This window comes from Tachypleus tridentatus, chromosome 1 (assembly GCF_004210375.1).
Source record: "Tachypleus tridentatus isolate NWPU-2018 chromosome 1, ASM421037v1, whole genome shotgun sequence".
Lineage (NCBI taxonomy): Eukaryota > Metazoa > Arthropoda > Merostomata > Xiphosura > Limulidae > Tachypleus > Tachypleus tridentatus.
The window spans coordinates 138532941-138554279 of NC_134825.1; the positions used below are offsets into that span (position 1 = coordinate 138532941).

Consider the following 21339-nt stretch of genomic DNA (forward strand, 5'->3'; position numbering starts at 1 on the left):
TTAAAAATTAAAACCTAAGTTTTACAGACATTTATAATCTATACTAAGGGATAGAAAGAGTTACTGCTAATTTTTAACAGTACTGTTTACTGTTTATTAAATGAAACATCTGGTGATGAAATAAATTTAAAATTGTGTACAACAGTAAGTTGAAATATATGGACTATATAATAAGTCACTGTGAAAATGGACAGCTAGAGATGACCAAATACAAGGAAAGAAAACTCCACTTGGTGTTTTTGTTTTGGTTTTTTGGAAGTAGAATTATGGCTTGAAAATTAAAAATTAGAAACTGCAAAAGCAACATTGTGGTGAACTCCATCTCAATACCAAGCAGTCAACAGTAGCAGACTTAAAAGTTTCTGCTATCCCTTATTCAATACAAATTTTGAGGAGGAAAAGTATAAAATATTTTCAATGTGGCCAGATAGTAGATTGTCTTCAGTGTGCTTACATGCATGTGTGTATTGTTGTTTGTATTTTGAGCTGATTGTTTCCCTCTTTTATGGAAACTGCAAGTAAAATAAATAATCCAAAAACCTTCCTCTTTAGAGCCTCTGCAGAGATTAAAAAATGGGAAGAGGGATGATGTGGTGCATGTAAAATGACAAAAGGTATCACAGCCATCCAAATCCAAGGTACATCAATGGCTAGAGGCAAGAAAAGCCATGAAATAATTAACTGCAGAATCTAAATTTATCACTTTTTAAAATACATTAGCAGAAAGATGTCTTACACCACACTTTTTAAAGACTAATACATAATTATAATACTTTAAAACTTCACATGTTTATTATTTTTGCTGATATCTATGAGTTGGACACAAAAGCACATTATTTCAAGAATATGGAAACCATTATTTTCACACCTTGTGCTGTAATTAATATTTTAAAACATGTTTTTAGTATACATGTACACATATTGTAAGATATATAACAGCACATATAAGGTACAGGTGAAACAACATGAACATGCAACTTACTATACATATAACAAATGCAGCAAAAATACTTCAAAAAATAACACTACAGACAATATATGTGCAAAAACTATACTTATAGCAGCAAGGCTTTAATTATATGATAGCAGTATGCAAAAAGAAGAATTTTTTAAACTTGGTATTCAAAATATACTGAAGTTTTATAACAAATATTAAAAACATGGTAACACCAATAAACATCTTTTATTTGATATTTATTATTATTTTAAATAAACAGTGTTCATATTTATATTTAAGCCTTTCCCTTAATAATTTTATTAATTAAACATGTATATGCCAAGCATTTTATCTTACATTCCATGATATTGTTACCATTTAAATCTATTCTTTCTTAGCTTTGGACTGAATATGAAAACTTGCTCAATCCTAATATTTTGTGTAGTTTAACTAATATAAACAAACTTTTATTGAAATATTAAAGCTGATGACAAATTTAAGGAGATTAGAAAATGACTGTATTAAATATGTTTTTTGGTATTACCATGTTTTTAATACTTACTATAAACCCTTGTTTTCCATCTGATAAATCAGTTGCAAATACTGAAGTTTGCAATACACTTCATTCGATTACATTTCACGTACACCAGTTTTTTGATGCATCTTACCATCTGGAATATTAAAGATAACTTTTAAAAGGATTACTTACAATCTAGGATCAGTGTACTGATTACCACCTAGGAAACCATAACGGTCTACCATCATTTCTGATGCAATTGATCCATTGTGAGTTGTAATTACACTACTGGCATCACTGTCACCATCATCAAAGGACTCATCTTGACATGAACTGGCCATAATTGTTGGCTGACTGATTTTGTCGTAATATAAAATTGAAGTATTTCCTGGCTAATAAGTATACCTCTAACTTCAGCTTTTGTCCTGAAAGAAAGTAAATATCTATTCATTAATTACAGTTTAGCATACCTATTATACTGGGAATGAAAAACTGCAAGTTAATACTTGTGCTGCATCATGAACAATGTTGGTTTAAAACTAAGAGGTCTACGTATATATATTATGAATCAACTGAAAACCATGTTACAAATTTGTGACTGCAAAACAAATTTTTCAAAACATATTAAATAAGTGAAATATATTTTTGAAAAAAACTTCATTTTATATCTTACTCTCTCTCCCCTAACTCCAAACACAGTCAGTGTTTCATTATAGTAAAACTAAAAATTGTAATTCAAAACCACTGTTGTTTATCTTAAATAGCTTAAAGCTTGTAACAATAGAGATTTAATTATACTTATCTATTGTTTTATACCCCTTTAAACCAAGCCCAACTAATGATCCCACCACACAGGTTGTAAATCACTCAATGAGCATTCAGCTCAGATTAACATACTGTATAGAGGCAAAGCTTCTTGTGAACATCTCTTATCAAGAATTTTTATTTATATTTTCACTGTCTTAATTTTTGGTCTATTGTTTTTGTTGGTTTTAGCATGAACTGTCCATGAAACTTTTCTATTGCCTAGGCAATAAAAAAAAAACGTTGGAAAACAATTTATCAGTTATAAATAATCAATGTAAGTCCTGCTTCATCTTCAACCATGCAAATGTGACCAAAACCCAACTGGTTCTTGTAGAAAAAAAAAATCATAAGCAGTATAAAGAAAAAACAATAGAGAGTTCCAAGCTCACACAGAAGAAATAGCAAACCAAATTCCTGGAATTACAAAGACTGAGACATTCAATGAAACATTTCTAGGTATCTACTCAACTCAAACCATATCAAGGAAATTCTACATTCCATTCTTGATATCACAAGGCAGAATAACACACAAGAACAAAATCAGCATGTAGCATACAGTGGCCAAGGCAAGTGAACTGTCAGTAATATATACACCAACCTCTTTGTAGGTAAATGAAGTACTATACTACAAACAACCAGAACCACAATGAGAAAATAAGGAAATAGCATCTGCTAGACATACTTTCAAATCAACCACAGGAGACAAGAAGCAAAACAAACCAAATATGGACTTATGGGGCTTTGCCCATTCCTAAAACTCAACCATAAAAACAGGAAGTCATCCTATATTCAGTATTATGAGCAAGAAAATAATTTCAACTCAACCATAAGAGCAGGAGAGAAAGATCATGCATCCAGCATTATAAGAAGAATGTGGAATGCCTGCTCAACAACAGGAGCAAGGAAATAACATTTTGCAACCATAATTACTGAGAAAGAGGGGCATTTACTGGTTTCAATCAAAATGAAACAAAATGGAATCTACCTGAACCTGGTATTAAAAGAAAGATCCAGCAATGGATGGTCCAGCTCCTACCAACATCAGCATATTTATGATTAAACCACCAGGGGTAGAAAGACAGAATGGTTCCTAGCTGTGCCCTCTTCTCATATGGTGGCGCGTAATGTTAAGATGTGTATTCTACACTCATGAGGAAGATTCCATGGTCCACCACCCCATTGGTTAGGAAATACAAAGTGGTAAGGACTTACAAGCTCCACTGAAGTAAAGGAGTAAAATGTGTTGGGGAGCCTGGAGAAATATCATACTGAAGAAAGTGCAATGAGTGACTGTGAAACCCTATTTCGAAAAGCAGACTACTCACGATTTATCCAATCAAAGGAGTAACAGAAATTATCAGCAATTCCTTTCTGCTTTACTCATGACAGTCTATGAGTGACAGTCTGCCAAAAACGTATCAAAATTCTACTTACAGAGAAATTTATATATATATATATATATATATACACGGGAACCATCTGATAATCACTGAACTCAATATTGAGACACACAAGAAACCACTAGTGTTAGAAACTGGTAAAAGATGGGAGGTTGCAAGACAAGAAACAGTTATGGGAAAGGTCATGATATCAGAATGAGACAAAGGAATAACCAAATACTAAGGGGTTGAACGTGGACTCACAAAGTCCACAAATTATTCCAAAGGCAATGGAAAATTTCCAAAAACAAACCAATGGATAAAAAAGAAGCAATCCAAAAGTCACAAAAATAAGAAGGTAAATGAGCCTGTGAAAAAAACAGCATCTTTCCCAACATGACCTCAACAGCAACAAAACCACATATGATGGCATACAGCCTGAACAAGAAAACAGCATCAAGCAGGAGTAGAAAGGGAGAATTTATCCCCCTAAAACCCCTCAGAGGTCAGTGAAGTGCCTCAAAGAGGAAGTGTATGTTGAAGAAGTACTGGAAGAAAGCTATTTGGATAAAATGAAGGTGAAAAATTGGAGATGGAAGAAATAGATACAATTATGAGAGACAGCTTCTGAGACTCATACAAGTAGCTCCTATTGCTTGGCATTGAGAAAAAGGTTAACTTGCTATAAGCAAAAGTATAAAGTTCACAATTCCATGGAAAAAAAAGACATGCTAACACCATCCTTCAAATGAGAAATTATATGATCAACACAAGCCCTAATGTCAGGAGGAAAAACAAGGGACTCTAATCATGGGTGTCATAAAAAAAGGAGCAACATTATATGAAAATTGTGAAAATGAGAAAATAGAACACCTCTGAGAAAGCATATACAAAAAAGCAAAATTCAGCCAAGTATATTTTGTAGGAGATGCAAGGGAAGACATGGTACAGTTACGAGGAGGAAAAAGGCTGTCAAAATCTTCTTTATCATGAATAGCTTCAGACAATGGAGGAGAAACCCATAAATATCTGTGAAAAAAAGGGCACCTCATATAATGGTCAATCTCCTGACAAATAAGAGACAAAACATCCTCATTTGAGACCCCTAACCTGAATCTGTCACAGCACTAAGAGAAGCAATAATAATACTACATGTAAAACACAATCTTCAGCATTCATCTTAAACTATGAAGTCAAATATGAGAAAAAATAAATAAATAGACAAAGGTAATTTATTGAGTACAATTATTACAGATAAAGTTAACTTTAGCAAATTAATAAATCACTATCCCCCCAAAATAAAAAAAAATTTACATGTGAAAATAGCACAATCTAAAAATTTCTGCACTCAATCATTGCCTAACAAGAAGTAACAGTTTGGTAGAATCGAGTATAGGGAGTCAGATACATAAGAAGAGTGAGGCACACTACTATTGATGAAAGAATGTTGCATGATGATTTACATGCAAGATGTGGTTGAATAGTGTTGATCATGGGGTACATGGGAGTTCAAGGCTCATGGCATTAGAAAAGTTTCTTTCCACCTAGAGCAACACTGAATGAAAATAGTTGTATGTGTAAAGAGAAGTAATGTTTCCTATTGAAAGTAATCACCCAGCTCTAACAGAGATGATTAAATTTCTGGTAGAATATTGTCTAATTAAGTATTAATCAGTTTGATGTGTGAAGCACAAACTGACTTCAATTTGAATTATCACACTGTAAACCACGAAATTTACAGAGCATACTGACAAATTAATTTTTGGTGCCAAAGAATATATAATGTGTGTAGAAGCAAATGATGTTGGAAGCTGTAACTCAGAATAGCTATTAAAAGGTTTGAGGAACTCTTTCAGAGGTTAATAGATAGAAACATGCATGTGGCACTTTTGGGAGTATTCACTCAGGTTAGATATTGGAATGAATTACTTAGCAGGAATGATTATCAATAATATGTTTATAACTACAGTTTGATTTTTTCAACTTATGGAATAGTTTTGAAGTAAAGGTAAATTACCTGTTTGAGGTAAGTTACACTTTGACAGTAGCTGCTTCAAACACACATGGAATTTTTATGATCTGTGCTCCTGCTTTCAACTGCTAGAAGCAGACTGTACCCACAACAGCAAATCAGCAGTTAATGTATTAAAGAAGTTAGGTAGCAGGGCATTTAAGAAAGCTCTATACATATTCATTAAAAGATAATTTTAAAATGCAGAGTAATGAGGAGCTTGAAAAATTGGGAATAAACACAATATTGGATTTTTATAGGTGTTCCCAGCATAACCTTCACCTACTGGTACTGTTTATCCATTTGCTAACTTGAGCTTACCATGAATCATACACTTTTAATAATGGTGATAACACTTCCTTCTTATGGTCATTTTGATGAGCTGTCTTCATTTTGTTTCTTCTGGCAGTAACATCCATAATAAAAATCACTCTTTTCTTGTTTCTTATCAAGACCATCTTTGTAAGTAGTTCCAGATGTTATATGTTGAGATTTCTGTTGTTGTTTGTTAGTGACAGACATGCACTTCTTTGCAATGTGCCTCAGTTTATAACAAGCATAACATCTCTTCTCCCTGTTGTATTTTAAACTCATGTCAACTTTAGTGGTTCCCGTTTCTGGTCAGTGACTCCTGGTTTTAACTTTAAAGGTTATTTTTTGTATCTGACAGTCATCCTCCCTCCATGTACTTTCACATACTGCTCTCTGCCAGTCCATGGCATCTTCTGACATCATGTAGGCCTCTTCCTGTGATCAGTGTACTGAGGCAGACTACCCAGTCACTTCTGTTCTAGTTCTGACTTAGGGCAAATCTTTCACATCTTCACAGAAAAACATCCATGTCATTTTTTTTATCATCAAATTTGGGTCAGCTAGTCCTACTCGATTCTCACTCTTGGATCCTTTATCGTTCTGTTGGGTAAGCCTCTCAATCTAAATTTGTGTTCTTATACTCTGTTTCTAGTCTTTCTTCTCTCTTTTACTTCTTTCTCTATTTGTACTCAACTTCCCTCCTTCTCTTTCTCTATTTCTAGTCTCTTCATCTTTTAGTCTTTCTTCCTCTTTTCTCTCTCTTAGTCTTGTTGTATTTAAAAAAACTTTTACAGGTCACCATATTTTATACCAAGTCACTCACCTCTCTATCAAAATCAGTTGAGATGGTTATATAGTGTGATTGTAATCTCAACTATTTTTACTCCTACAATAGTTCTGCATATACAGGCCTATTTCTGCTATTGTTCATGTTTATTTCTACTATCATTTACCACTGTAAAATTCTGGTTGGCTTGCCAATGTGAGGTTTCATAGGTGTGGATAGGCATGGCTCTTTACAGTAGGTGTCTGTGACTTGTTGGCAATTAATTTCAATCGTTAACAAACAGCACACAATCAACTTGTTTTAAAATCATAGTAATTAATCTTATTGTTCAATTTTCTAAGTTTCATTTTAAGTTGGACAGTCTTATCTTTAAAACTATAATTTCACATGTTATACCATAAATCTTCCATTTCCAAACTGTTTTTAATATATTTAAAACAATTAAAATGTATGGATAAAACTTCATAATGCTATTGGTTATCATAGCTATATCCAGATTTGTAAATAATTTTTTTTATTCCAATCAAAGTCCACATAGGCACATTCAATCACTTTAAAACACCATTTCAAAAGACAAATTATTCTCCTCTATCTCTACTATTACACAAGCTTTACACTTACTTTAGAAACTGCCCATTGCAGCTAAACAGAATAATTTTTTCACTAACTTAACTTACTTGTACTAACTTGGTTAACTATAAATATACATATTGCTCAACTAAGGTCTACAGATTCTACAAACTACAAGACTAACTTGTACTAACTCAGTTAACTATATATATACATATTGCTCAACTAAGGTCTACAGATTCTACAAACTACAAGACATTATGGTGTAGCAATATACACTTAAAGCAACAAGAAAAATTCAGAAGGTTCAAGTAGCATCACAACAGCTCACAACAACTTAATTACACAATAAATGATTTGTAAACAGTTACATAAGCAAACCTGTGATAAACTATTATTTATAAAGATATTAAATTTAAAACTTACACTTTTAAGTATTTAAATCACAACTGCTATATTAAATTTAAATGAAAGGATTGTGTATATCTAACACTAACTGATATCTTAATTAGGGCAACAAACAGTTTGGAAAAAGGAAATTTACAGTATAAGATGTGAAATTATAACATTAAAAGACAGCCTTAGGTATTTGAAGAACAAGACTAGTTCATATTATTCAATGATATGATTATTAGAAACAAAATATACGAATGCAAGTTGTATACATATTATAGGAATTATTTTGAAATTCCAGTTTCTAAATTGCTTGTGAGTGACAAACATTTCAAAAGTGGTTATTTGGTGTCTCTTTTTTACAGTGGATGAAATACACCCTGTAGGGAATGAAGATATGAGAAACAGTATTCAAAAAATAAATCTACAACAGAATCAAAATTTTCAAAGGCAAGAGTTTAACAGACAATTTCTATAGCCACTTTACCAAACAAATTATGTCAAAAAGAAACAGTATACTAATATCAAGGATTTTATTAAAAGGATAACCATGAGACTAATTTTTGACACTAATTGGGATTGCATGCAGATAAATAGTTAGGGAGAAGATATTATTTCAGTAATTGATGATAGTTTTCAATACCAAATTATTACAAAGCCAACCAGAGAGAATGCCATTATAGACTTATTGTTTATTACTAAGGTGGATAGGGCAGACAGAGTTGAAAAGCAGATAATTATTTGAAGAGTGGTCACTGCATACTTAGATTTAATGTTTACTGCATTTTGAAGTGAAAGAAGAAATGAAATTGTTGTTCCTAATTTTCATAAAAACAATTTGGAAGGCATGAGACAAGACTGAAGGAATTAAGATGAGTTAGAAAGAATGTGGGACAGATTTTTGTGATTTATCAAATAAATTGCTTTTAATTCAAGAGGAAAAAATAGGGAAGATCAAACATTATTGGCTAACTAAAGACACACAAGAAAATCAAGGCTAAATGTTGTAAGTTGTTTAAATAAGAAGTTTAAATTTACAAATACAACAGAAAATTTACAGAATTGCAGGATTCGGTAAACCCCTTTTAGAATGATACAATTTTTATCATTTATACATGAAAAATCATAAGGTACTATAATAGTTCCTCACAATACTGCATAAAATTTTGTTAAAGTTTACAAGTATTTTGTACACAAAGAATGATATTTTGCTTATATCTTTCTAATAAAAATGTAATTTTTGCTCACTCAAACTGTTAAAATAGTTTGGAGTATAACTTTTTATCATCTTATTGTTTTGGTATTTCATTTGCATAATCTCTAGAACCTCCTAAAATAATATCAAAAGTTTTTAAAGGTAAATGTTTATATTTTAGTTTTCATGTTATCTATCATATCACTAACTCTAGCTGTTATCAACATGTACAATGCAATAATTAAAATTAATAAATTGAAAAAATATGTATCTTTTAATTTTTTGTAGAATATCTTTAAGAACTTTCCTTTTGTGAAATTCATAATTTCAGGTCTTTTCCCTTCCACATAGTTATTTTTTTATGTTTCATATTTCTTTCTTATCCATCACAACTTATTATTCATCTTAACACAAGTCAACAGTGCCCTCAAGGCATATTACAATTTCTTTGGGAGACATGTACAATGCTTTGGCAAAATTTTTATTCAGTGCATAATATTGTAAGCCTTGAGAATGAAAGTATGATAAATATTTTTAAAATGTTTAAACCTTTTAATTACGCATTTTAAAGCATAACTAATACATAATTAACTTAAATATAAAAGAAAGACTTAAATACAATTTAAAATGTATCACTTACTATAAGGTATTTAGGTAAGAAACCATCATAAATTCTGTCTTTGATCAAATAATACTACAGTCAGTTCCATACGCTCTGTGATGATAACTAGTTGCCAATTTGAAAGTAACTGTTGTTAGATTATAGTTTAAAATGAGCTCTTTCTGTTGACTACACACAGTTTTGTAACATCTACATTTAGGCTATATAGCTCAAACAAGTTTGTTAAAGGTAGGTATGACAACTGTCAGGGGTTGAAAATATTTTATTAGTTATTTTAAGTGTATTTGTACAGAGAATTTTGAAATGAGCAAGTCAAAAGGTTATGTTAGAATCTAATTATCCAGGTGTACCTCTTCTCAATTACCATTGCATTATTAAAGTACAGAGAATCAAAGTAGAAATTTTTCATAACTTGTTGGTCATATGGTTTCTTAAGTTTTACACAGTTTTTTAAAGATTTGAAAGAAAAGGGTACAGATAAAGGCAGGGATAATTTTGAAAGACCAAGTAGTCTCTTCTCTTCTACTCATCCTGTAACAGCATAAACTAAGTACAAAATATTACAATAGCATTAGTATTGTAATTTATTGTACTGCACTAGAAATGTTATTTATTTACTGTTGTTGTCACAATGAGTATTACTCTTACTACTATCTGTACTGGTTATGGAGGTTAACGGACAACTACTTTTAGTAACTAATTACTGTTACGTTCTATTGTTGTAAGATGCTGATGATATATATGAAAACTGTGCATCTAATGTTTCACAGGCATCCAATATTTACAGATACACACAGCTATACCACAAATTCTTATATATTCATAAGTGTCTGAGCTACACACCACATACCAACACTTTATAGTGAAATACACAAAGGCATTAGTTTCAAGATCCCAAGGTTAGGCATGTGAATTTGACAATTAATAACTAATTTTATATCTTCAACAAGTTTTCCTTTATGTATTTCTCTTGTGAAAATAAACATTGTACAGATATTCTTTTTGTTTTCAATATGAGGAAAGGTACAGAATTATTTACTTTTGTCTCTGTTTGCCTGATTAAGTAAATGCACAATGAAGCATGAGAAACACAAAATGGCAGATAATGTTCTACATTTTATATGCATGCTCTACACTACATCATCTACGTAACGTTTAGTAAAGTTAGATCATGAGTTGTAATGTTTTGTTACTGTGATGCTCATGTACTTAACGAGAGTGAAAGAATGCAATACATAAAGTTCCAAATGGTCATTCAATGACGTTTGACCATGTATACGATTTTCATTCAGTTATTGTTCAAAAGGTTATAAACATGTCATACACCTATTATTTAAAAAGACTATATTATACACTACAGCCACATACACCCTATTTGGTCTAACATGTAATCATAACTTGTTTTCATGGTTATGGTACATTTTTGACTGTCACTGTTCTGTGGAAAGCATTTGGTAACTTTTAAGCTAGTAATTATCAAAACTCAAATGATCGTGCTTGGTCAAAATTAAATGACAGTTGTACAGGTGCTTTCATTTAACTTTATATCCATAAAACAGTCGCGTATGTATGTTCAGACTTGTTACCTATTAATATGAGTAGTTATATATATATATCAGTAAAAGCAGTATTACAGTTACCATGTGCTTGTATTATTACTAGTATTAGTAGTAGTAATATAAGTCCTGTCCCTATTGTCGTATTTATACAATGCCAATATTTTACTTTTATCTCGATTAGGCTAAATTAGTTTCCTCATGTTAAAATTATTATCTAATACATACACTAACAAATATTTATGTGTAATATACTTGAAAAGTAAACACCCTGTCAAATAATGCAATTATAAATGACAGTAAGCAAGATACAGCAAAAAAATTTAACATAAATACATGAAAACATCATCTTAACACTTACCTCCTAAAACAGGAAGTTTGTTAACGTAAAATATACCAGACGCCCTGTAAAATATACAGTGCACCCTAGTAATAACTATTTAATTTTTTTTAAATTATTTACATATATACATTACGAATGAATTGCTGAATTTACTTAATTATCTTCAGTTTGCAATCCCAGAGAGAAAATTATATCCTATCAAAATTAAATGTGTTTTAAAAACATCATAATTTAATGTCAATTTTACGTTAAAAATAATTAGATTTTTGTTATTACAGCATTGCTTTCTGTCTGCCCGGCATGGCCAAGCGCGTAAGGTATGCGACTCGTAGTCCGAGGGTCGCGGGTTCGCGCCCGCGTCGCGCTAAACATGCTCGCCCTTCCAGCCGTGGGGGCGTATAATGTTACGGTCAATCCCACTATTCGTTGGTAAAATAGTAGCCCAAGAGTTGGCGGTGGGTGGTGATGACTAGCTGCCTTCCCTCTAGTCTTACACTGCAAAATTAGGGACGGCTAGCACAGATAGCCCTCGAGTAGCTTTGTGCGAAATTCCAAAACAAACAAACAAGCTTTCTGTCAATGTTTTGTATGTGAGTGAGATAAGATTCTTCTACAGTAGCACGACTTCTGGGCAATAAATATGGGCAATAAACAGACAGCACAAAATCCACTTGTTTTAAAATAATATATATTCAAAACAAGTCAAACGCATGAACAAAAAATTATTTACACTATAGAAAATCACAATTTTATCTGAAACTAATATCCACTTTTCTTTCACAGACTAATTCAACTACTTTCGGCCTGGCATGGCCAGGTGGGTTAAGGCGTTCGACTCATAATCTGAGGGTCGAGGGTTCGAATCCCCGTCGCACCAAACACCCTCGCCATTTCAGCCGTCAATCCCACTATTCGTTGGTAAAATAGTAGCCCAGGAGTTGGCAGTGGGTGGTAATGACTAACTGCCTTTTCTCTAGTCTTACACTGCTAAATTAGGACGGCTAACGCAGATAGCCCTCGTGTAGCTTTGAGCGAAATTCAAAAACAAAAGACAAAACAATTGCTTTAGATCCCCCGCTGGAACAGCGGAAAGTCTGTGTATTTACAACGCTAAACTCAGGGGGTTCAATTACCCTCGTTGGACACAGCAGATATTCTGATGTGGCTTTGTTGTAAGTGAAACACATATACACATTTACTTTAGGATCCAACTGACAAGACGGATTATTTTATCTACTCTCATCACAATAGTATTAATGAATAATTCACATATGTTTACCATAGTTATCCTGAACTTTAAATAATTGTCTTCTTTTCGTCAAAGTCCACACACGCCGAGTTCAATTACTTTAGAATACTCTTTGAGAAGACAAATTATTCCCCTTATTTCTGTTACAATGAGAAACTAACTTTGAGATATCATCCGTTAAGATAATCACTCCACGTCAGCTAACTTCACGTTTTCGAACTTTTTTTTCTGACTGAACTTCACTTGACTTGCACACACTTAGTCACCTATACATACACGCACCTATATTTATATATTTCCAAGCTAAAGCTGGTTTGTTTGTTTGTTTTAATGTCGCGCAAAGCTACTAAAGGGTTATCTGCGCTAGCCGTCCCTAATTTGGCAGTGTAAGACCAGAGGGAAGGCAGCCAGTCATCACCACCCACCGCCAACTCTTAGGCTACTCTTTTACTAACGAATAGTGGGATTGACCTAACATTATACGCGCCTACGGCTAAAAGGATGAGCATGTTTGGTGCGACCGGGATTGGTTGTGTGGACCCATGGGTTAATAATTTTGTTGGCCCCACATCCCACGTAATTTTACATAGAAAAAATTATTAATTGGCCCCCTCATTAAGACCACGGGCCCTCGGGCTTAGCACACTAACCTACCTAAATACACCACTTATTATAATTGTTACTTTTAAAATTATTAACTTTTAAAGTTTGCTGTTAAAAATTGAGCAATCATTGAATAAACTAGATGATAACTATAAAGCTGAACAGTCTTGTTTATCCAACAATAAGCCCTCGTCAAGAAAAATATTTACAATATTTCTTTTATTCTATATATAAAGAACGCTACCAGTTCATACATTAAGTCTCTTTTTATAGTCCACAACAACATTTTCACTTTTTTTGCTGGCCTCTTTTTTCATAGAGTGTCTGACAAGATCCTTTATCTTTATCTTAATTTTCCTTTTTTCTAAGTCCGTCTTTCCTGATTTATCTGTATATTGACACAGTATATTTTGTTGCAGTCGTGTCTTCACGACCTTGTACATCTTACCTCTACTCAACGGTCTTAAATCTAGTAGGTTTTTATGTTATATAACGGAGTAATTGTCTTCATATTCTGCTTGCATGACAGCCACATATGTAATGTCCATTTGTACCTTAATACATGTAGTTGCACCTATAAGATATTTTCCATCTTGAAGTACCTCTTCAACAGATCAGCATTGTACACGTTCGTCATTTTATCCTTTCATCCACTTTCATCTTATCGTGCATTCTGTTAATGGCATTTTGTATTGCAAAACGTCCTTTACACTCCTTGGTGATTTCAATGTTGGCTGTCAGTAACAAAATTCAAACCTTTTGTCCAATTTTGAAATCTCGATCCTTGACATTCTTGTTATATAAGTACTTATGGCTTTTGACGTGTTTAGCTTCATAAGTAGAACTGCTTTGCAGGTCCAGTTCACTACTCCTTGTTGGTTCTTTGTTTTGTAAGTCTCTCGATTTTGTGTTGGACTTGGCTTTCTCGAGAGTAATATCCCGAAATTTCTGCAGAGAAGAAGCTTTTCACCTTCTTTCATTCCAAAAGACCTAAAATCGGGATGTCACTCTTTGATATTTGTAAGGGCTTGATGTGTTGCTTTAGTTTCTTCTCTTGAGTTCTACTGGTGAATGCAGATACCATATCAGTCTTCTTTTTATCTAGTTTCTACAGATTTTACTGTCTGGTACGGTTCCAATCACCAAGTTATTTACTGATGCCTTGATACATATGACTTCAAGATCTCCTAAATAATATGGAGTATCCACCTCTAAATTTGCTTTAAAAACCTTTTTCACTGCACTATCAATTAGCACACACAGGTGTGCCTTGCCTGTCATCTATTTATTAGACACTAGACTGACTCTTACTGTTACACTACCGCACGCAATGTCTTTCATGACTTTCACTTTGTTGTCCCTCACATAGCATTTGCCTACTGGTATGTCGTGATTTAATGGCATCTCTGAATATTTGTAGCATGCTCTGATAACTGGCACTGTTGATTTATTTGGTAACTTCAGCTGATCTTTAATTGTACACTGATCAATCATAGAGATAGCACTCCCTTTTCCCAATGAATTTGATGTATTTTGTTGATTTTGTTTCTTCTAGCATCAACAACAGTGGTGGAAGTCACGCTATTCTTCTTTCTTACTAACACTATCTTTGTGCGCAGCTCCAGCCACTTTATGTTGAGATTTCTGCTGTTGTTTGTCGGTGATGGACTTGCATTTTTTTGTAATGTGCCCTATTTTATAAAAATATAAAACAGCGAGAAGTCTTTCTTTTCTTTCTTTTAGAATTTCGCCTAAAGCTACTCGAGGGCTATCTGCGCTAGCCGTCACTAATTTAGCAGTGTAAGACTAGAGGGAAGGCAACTAGTCATCACCACCCACCGCCAACTCTTGGGCTACTCTTTGCGACTCGTAATCTGAGGGTCGCACGCCTTAACCTACTTGGCCATGCCGGGCCAGCGACAAGTCACTTGAGCACTTGAGGAACTTGAGTTCCTTCGAAACTACTGTCATGTTTGGTTATGTCAATACATCTTGTCAAGTACCACCGTAGATGTGCCACAAACTGAAATACAGTTTCTCAAGTATCATGTTTGACTTCTCTGAATTTTTATCAAAAACCTTCTTCAATAATTTCACAGTATTTCACCCAGACCATTTTTGGTTTGTCACAATCCATGGAACCTTCTGACGTCATACCCACATACACTTATGGGTCATTTCCTGTAAGAAGTGGGCTAAAACACACAGCCCAGTCACATTTGTTACAGTGTTAACTACTGGAAAATCTTTCACATCTCTCCATGAAGCTACGTGTCATCTTTCTGTTCATCAATTTAGACAGCTTGGGTCAAGTGGCTCTGACCCTATTATTATTCTTGTGTTCTTCATTCTGAGGGATAAGCTTGGTGATCTCAATTTGTGCTCTTATTCTTTTTCTCTTTATTTCCAGTCTCTCCCTTCTCTCATTTTCTTCTCTCTCTCTCTTTGTGCTATTATTTTCTCTCTCTTCATTTACAGTCTATCCTTTCTTTCATTTTCTTTTTGTACCTCGGTGGGACAGCAGTAAGTGTTTGAATATACAATGCTAAGCTCAGAGGTTCGATCCCGTCTGTGGGCACAGCACATGGCCTAATGTAGTTTTGCCATGAGAAAACACACCCTTTTTTTTTAATCTTTCTTCCACTCTCTTCTGCTTACACTGTTCTCTCTCTAGTTCTTTTTGTTATTTATCAAATCCTTGTATTTTGCCATCTTTGAGGTCAAGATCTGTTGACATGGTTATACAGCGTGATTATTATCTCTACTCTATTTTCGCCACCACTACCGTTGTAAGTATATTTGCCTACTCAGTTCCTCTTTCGTTCACATTTTCTTCTACCACCGCTTACCACTGTATAATCCTGGGTGGATCGTCAAACATAAGGGTTTTAGCTACGAATGGGATAGAATTATTCTACAGTAGGTGACTGTGACTTTTTGGCGATAAATGTGAGCAGTAAATGAACAGCACACAATACACTTGTTTTAAAATAATAAATATTCAAAACAAGTCAAACAGGTCCTGCATGGCCAGATGGCTAGAATGTTTGACTCGTAATCTGAAGGTCACGGGTTCGAATTTCTGTCGCATCAAAGATGCTCGCCCTTTCAGCTGTGCGGCGTTATAATTTTATGGTTAATTCCACTATTTGTTGGTAAAAGAGTAGCCCAAGAGTTGGCAGTGATTGGTGATAACTAGCTGCAGTCCTTCTAGTCTTACACTGCTAAATTAGGGACGGCTATTTTTGCGCGAAATTCAATAACAAACAAGTTAAACATATATACAAAAATTCTTTACACTGTAAAAAAAATCACAGTTTTATCTAAAACTTGAAATAATTCTCTTTTCTTATCAAGAGACCACACATGCTAATTCAAGTACATTAAAATTCAATTGGCAAGGCGATTTATTTTGTCTACTCTGATCACAATAGTGTTAGTGAACAATTCGCTTATGTTATCCCGCGGGTTATCACAGCTGAATCCTGAACTTTAGATAATTGTCTCATTTTCGTCTGGTTCAATTACTTTAAACACTCTTTTACACTTTCAATAAACGCTCTCAATGGCATGGGCCTGGCATGGCCTAGCGCGTTAAGGCGTGCGCTTCGTAATCTGAGGGTCGCGGGTTCGCGCCCGAGTCGCGTCAAACATGCTCGCCCTCCCAGCCGTGGGGGCGTTATAATTTGACGGTCAATCCCACTATTCGTTGGTAAAAGAGTAGCCCAAAAGTTGGCGGTGGGTGGTGATGACTAGCTGCCTTCCCTCTAGTCTTACACTGCTAAATTAGGGACGGCTAGCACAGATAGCCCTCGAGTAGCTTTGTGCGAAATTCCAAAAACCAAACCGAACCTCAATGGCATAATGGTAAGTCTGTGGGCTTATAATGCTATAACTTGGTTTTTGATACTGGGCATAGCACAGATATCCAATTGAGTAACTTTGCGATTAGCTGCAAACAAACAAGCTTTCAGTTATTTTAAACTTTTTATAAGTACAATCGTCCATTCCGTAGTGGTTCAGTGGGAAATCTGCAAACGTATAATGCTAAAATAAAAGTTTGAATATTCGTGACGGGCACACTACAGCTTGTCCACCTTTTAACTTTGTGCTTAATAATAAACAAACCAACTGATCAAAATAATGAATGTCCACATCCGCAAACACTGTTCGCTTCTTCCAACCAGAAGAAAACAAGAGCCTTGTACTTTCCTGCATATGAATGGCAAACACACATAAATACATATTCCAAAATAATGTTGCAATGTTTCTTGTTTACAATCACTCATTCTATACAATTCCAAACAGCCCGGCATGGCCAGGTGGGTTAAAGTGTTCGACTCGTAATCCGAGGGTCAAGGGTTCGAGTCCTCGTCGCACCAAACATGCTCGCCTTTTTAGCTGTGGAGGCGTTGTAATGTGATAGTCTTATACTAATATTGTGTTTCGTTTCATCACCGGGCAGGTGTTTTTGAATTGTTGGTAAAAGTAATGTCAATTCCAATCTATATAATGATAATTAATTAATTCATTTCTTTAATAATATTTGCTACAAGTTGTATTGACTGTGAAACAAGTTGTAAAAATAACTTCACAATGTTCCAGTGGAACAAACAGTGGTACATACGATTAACTCAGTTATAAAGATAAATAAACACGTTAATTCACAAAGTAAGTGAATACAAGAATATACCCAATAACTCACACTCAAGTGATATTGTTGCCTTGGTGCCTTATATGATTTCAATGCTCACCAAATTGTTGGTGATCAGATTACCATATTTGCCACATGATACAAAATACATGCATTATTAATGAAACAAATGCACAATATCTTGGAAATAGGTTTTAACCTGTCAGTAGTCAAGGCTAATACACTGTAAAATATAGTAATTTTAGGAGTTTAGAACTTAAGAATGATGCATGGTAATTGTTATTTAACGAGAAAAAAGCATCAGCATTAGTATTCATGTACCACTAAAAATGTATAATAATCAGCTACTGTATTCATTATTGCACATTTAAAAAATCAGTTTGATATTTTACAATATTTTTCTTTCAATGGTGTCCTGAAACTACGAAGAAACTTTTTGCAGAAGTCTGCGTGTCTCAACTCAACCTCCAGATTCGCATCTAGTACCTGTAATTATGAAATATTTTTCCAGAAAAAGCAGATTCAAATTGCCATGTTAGGTAAGTATCAAAACTGCTTTGCGATTTTTAAGCGAAGAAACATGAACTCATTTTCCTTCAAAAGTCAATTCCATAGTATCAAGACAGATTCATCTTTTGGCTGATGATTGGTCTGGCTTTGAAGAGAAAGCAAAAAGCAAATCTACTTTGAACCTGCACTTATTCAAAGGGAGTAGACTAATGAACACTTGAAACAGTAAAAAATTATTGATATTAAAGTAAAATGGGTCTTGCATGTACTGAAAGGAAAGTCCAAAACTTTCACAATCAGAGAAGCACTTGTCGAATTTGCCGAGCAAATTTTCAACCATTTCAAATAGCACTGATAACCAAAATGAGAAGCATATGCATCATACCATAAATATGAAAAGTGTGTGAAATCATTACTCTTCATACATGCCACAGAAAGTTTGTCTTGACTGAGACTCTCATACATACTGTGCTAAATTGCAAATAAGCTTTCTTTTTCCATGAAGTTTCACGTTCAGTTCATTTTGTAATGAAAAGTGACATCAATTAGAAAACACAAATCATATTGCCACGCTTCTTGCTTAATCACAGAATAAGTTGTTGGCTTTTCTTTCTTCAGTAAGAAGTCTCAGATTAGAGTGAGCAAGATAGAAATCATAATAAAATATCTCTCTGACTCAGCCATATCTTGGCAAAGTAGGTTATTTCTATGCAATCTGACACCAATTCTTTCAATTCCATAAACTGCCAATGTTTAAAAGCACTACAATGAATAAAACTCACAATTTAAAAGCCACATTCATCAAATTTTTCAATGTGACTTCCCTTACTATTTGGGAACAAATATTTTCTTGGCTCAAAACGCAGTGAAACAAGGCCAAATCATCGTCATTAAGACCTCTTGCAATCAAATGCTGCTTCAAGAGACATACAAATCCAGTTTTTATTCAATTATCTAAGAGTCACAATCTGTCGCAAATGAAGCTAACTTCTTCGAATCCAATTCAATTTTTTTCAAAGACACTTTTCAAAGTGACAAAAATACCGATGCCACGAGTATGGTCTTTCAGTCCACTAATTGCCAGCATTTCCTCATACATCTTCATGGTTTGAAACACCAAATGAATCCAGAAAGTGTGCTGGGTAATGTCTCAAATGGTTCTTGACTTGTCCAATTCCACTGTAAATGATGCACAATTCTTTAACTGAGCACGCAGTTGGATTTCAAAATGTTACAAAAATCGTGACTTTCGAACAAAATTTTCAATTATCGACCTGAAAATTGATTGTTTTTTAAATCAAAAATTCATGTTGCTTTTAACTTTCTAAAAACACCAGCTCAGATAATGAAAGAAATAATTTCAAATTCAAATTCGCCCTCAGAACAAGTAATTTAGCTGATCCGATTTTGAAAAGGAAACTTCCTATCAAATCCATTTTAAACACATTGGAAATGTTTTTTTTTAAACTGTACAATTTGTTTTCGTTGAATGTTTTTGAACATCAGTTTTTGCTCCTTTTCATGACAGAAAATTTCAAATTTCAAATTACTTAAAAACAACTTCGAAATTACCAAAAAATCAAAACATATTTAGAAAACTCATACAGACCACAGATTACGTGGTAAGATTAACAGAAACAATTCTAAGTAGTTTTACTAAAAACGAATGTGCTGAAGCCTGCTTTCTCCATTTCGAGAGAGCTTTCGACTTAGTTTGGCATAATGATTTGAGATACTGTATGAGAGAAATGGAACTATCCAAGAGAATTATTTGCTGGCTATCCAACTTTCTGTAAAGGGAGCTTTTTCAGAGTCACTCATACCAGAGGTTGGTGTTCCTCAAGGAGGAGGAGTTAGCCCTATTTTATTTATCACGAATGTGAGTAATTTGCCATTAGGAGACCCAAATTACGGATACGCGTCACAATTCGCGGATGATGTAATGGTCTGGAAAAGTGCACCTATCCCATCCATAGCAGCTACAAACCTGCAACCTTTAATGAATAATTTGAAATAATACTGACAAAAATATCGAATAAAAATAAACGTGCTTAAAAATTAAGTAATTTTATTTACAAGACATAACAAACATGACAAAGGTTATCCTAAACTGTACATGAACGGAAAACTTCTACAGAACACTTAGTTAGTTATCACCATTCGATTCCATCAAGGAACATAGGGCCGCAATCGCTTGCGGATTCTTCAGCAGGTATTTAAGTGAGTAGGTTGTTAGCCCACTGCACCGAGCCGTTCCTAATTTAGCAGTGTAAGAGTAGAGGAAAGGTCAGCTAGTCATCACCACTCACCGCCAACTCTTGGGCTACTCTTTTACCAACGAATAGTGGGATTGACCGTCAAATTATAACGCCCCCACGGCTGGGAGGGCGAGCATGTTTGGCGCGACTCGGGCGCGAACCCGCGACCCTCAGATTACGAAGCGCACGCCTTAACGCGCTAGGCCATGCCAGGCCCATACCATTGAGAGCGTTTATTGAAAGTGTAAAAGAGTGTTTAAAGTAATTGAACCAGACGAAAATGAGAAAGTTTAAACTACGATATGAAGCTAACGTGGGTTAAACATACAAATAATATACTTACCAAAATTTGGAAACACGCAAATAATGCAAGAAGTCTAACCGGTAAAAATCATGTAACTTCACCAGACAGTGTAATTATAATCAATAAAACATACATAAGACCATAGAATATGCTCGCCCAGCTTGAAGAAATATCGCACCAAAACACATAAATAAAATACAAACGATACAAAACACAATTATTACTTCAGCATACAAAATCCCCTGAAGCACATCATCAAAACTTATTTACAAACACGCAAACATTCAAACCATTTCCGATAGACTCTTGCATTGTTCTCTAAATTATTTTCA

At 34.1% G+C, this 21339-nt stretch overlaps 1 protein-coding gene across 2 annotated transcripts in view; it reads right to left on the reverse strand.

Annotated features, from left to right (window-relative positions):
* The window catches only part of LOC143225340 (TBC1 domain family member 10A-like), a 68140-nt gene extending 56571 nt beyond the window's left edge, over positions 1–11569 (reverse strand). For both annotated transcript variants that reach the window (XM_076454563.1, XM_076454571.1), the window contains exons 1-2: positions 11448–11569; positions 1647–1879 (exon numbers count right to left, since the gene is read on the reverse strand). In XM_076454563.1, the coding sequence (XP_076310678.1) occupies positions 1647–1795 (149 nt within the window). In that variant the 5' untranslated portion in view covers positions 1796–1879; positions 11448–11569. The remainder of the gene's footprint in view (positions 1–1646; positions 1880–11447) is intronic.
* Positions 11570–21339: the final 9770 nt, after the last annotated feature.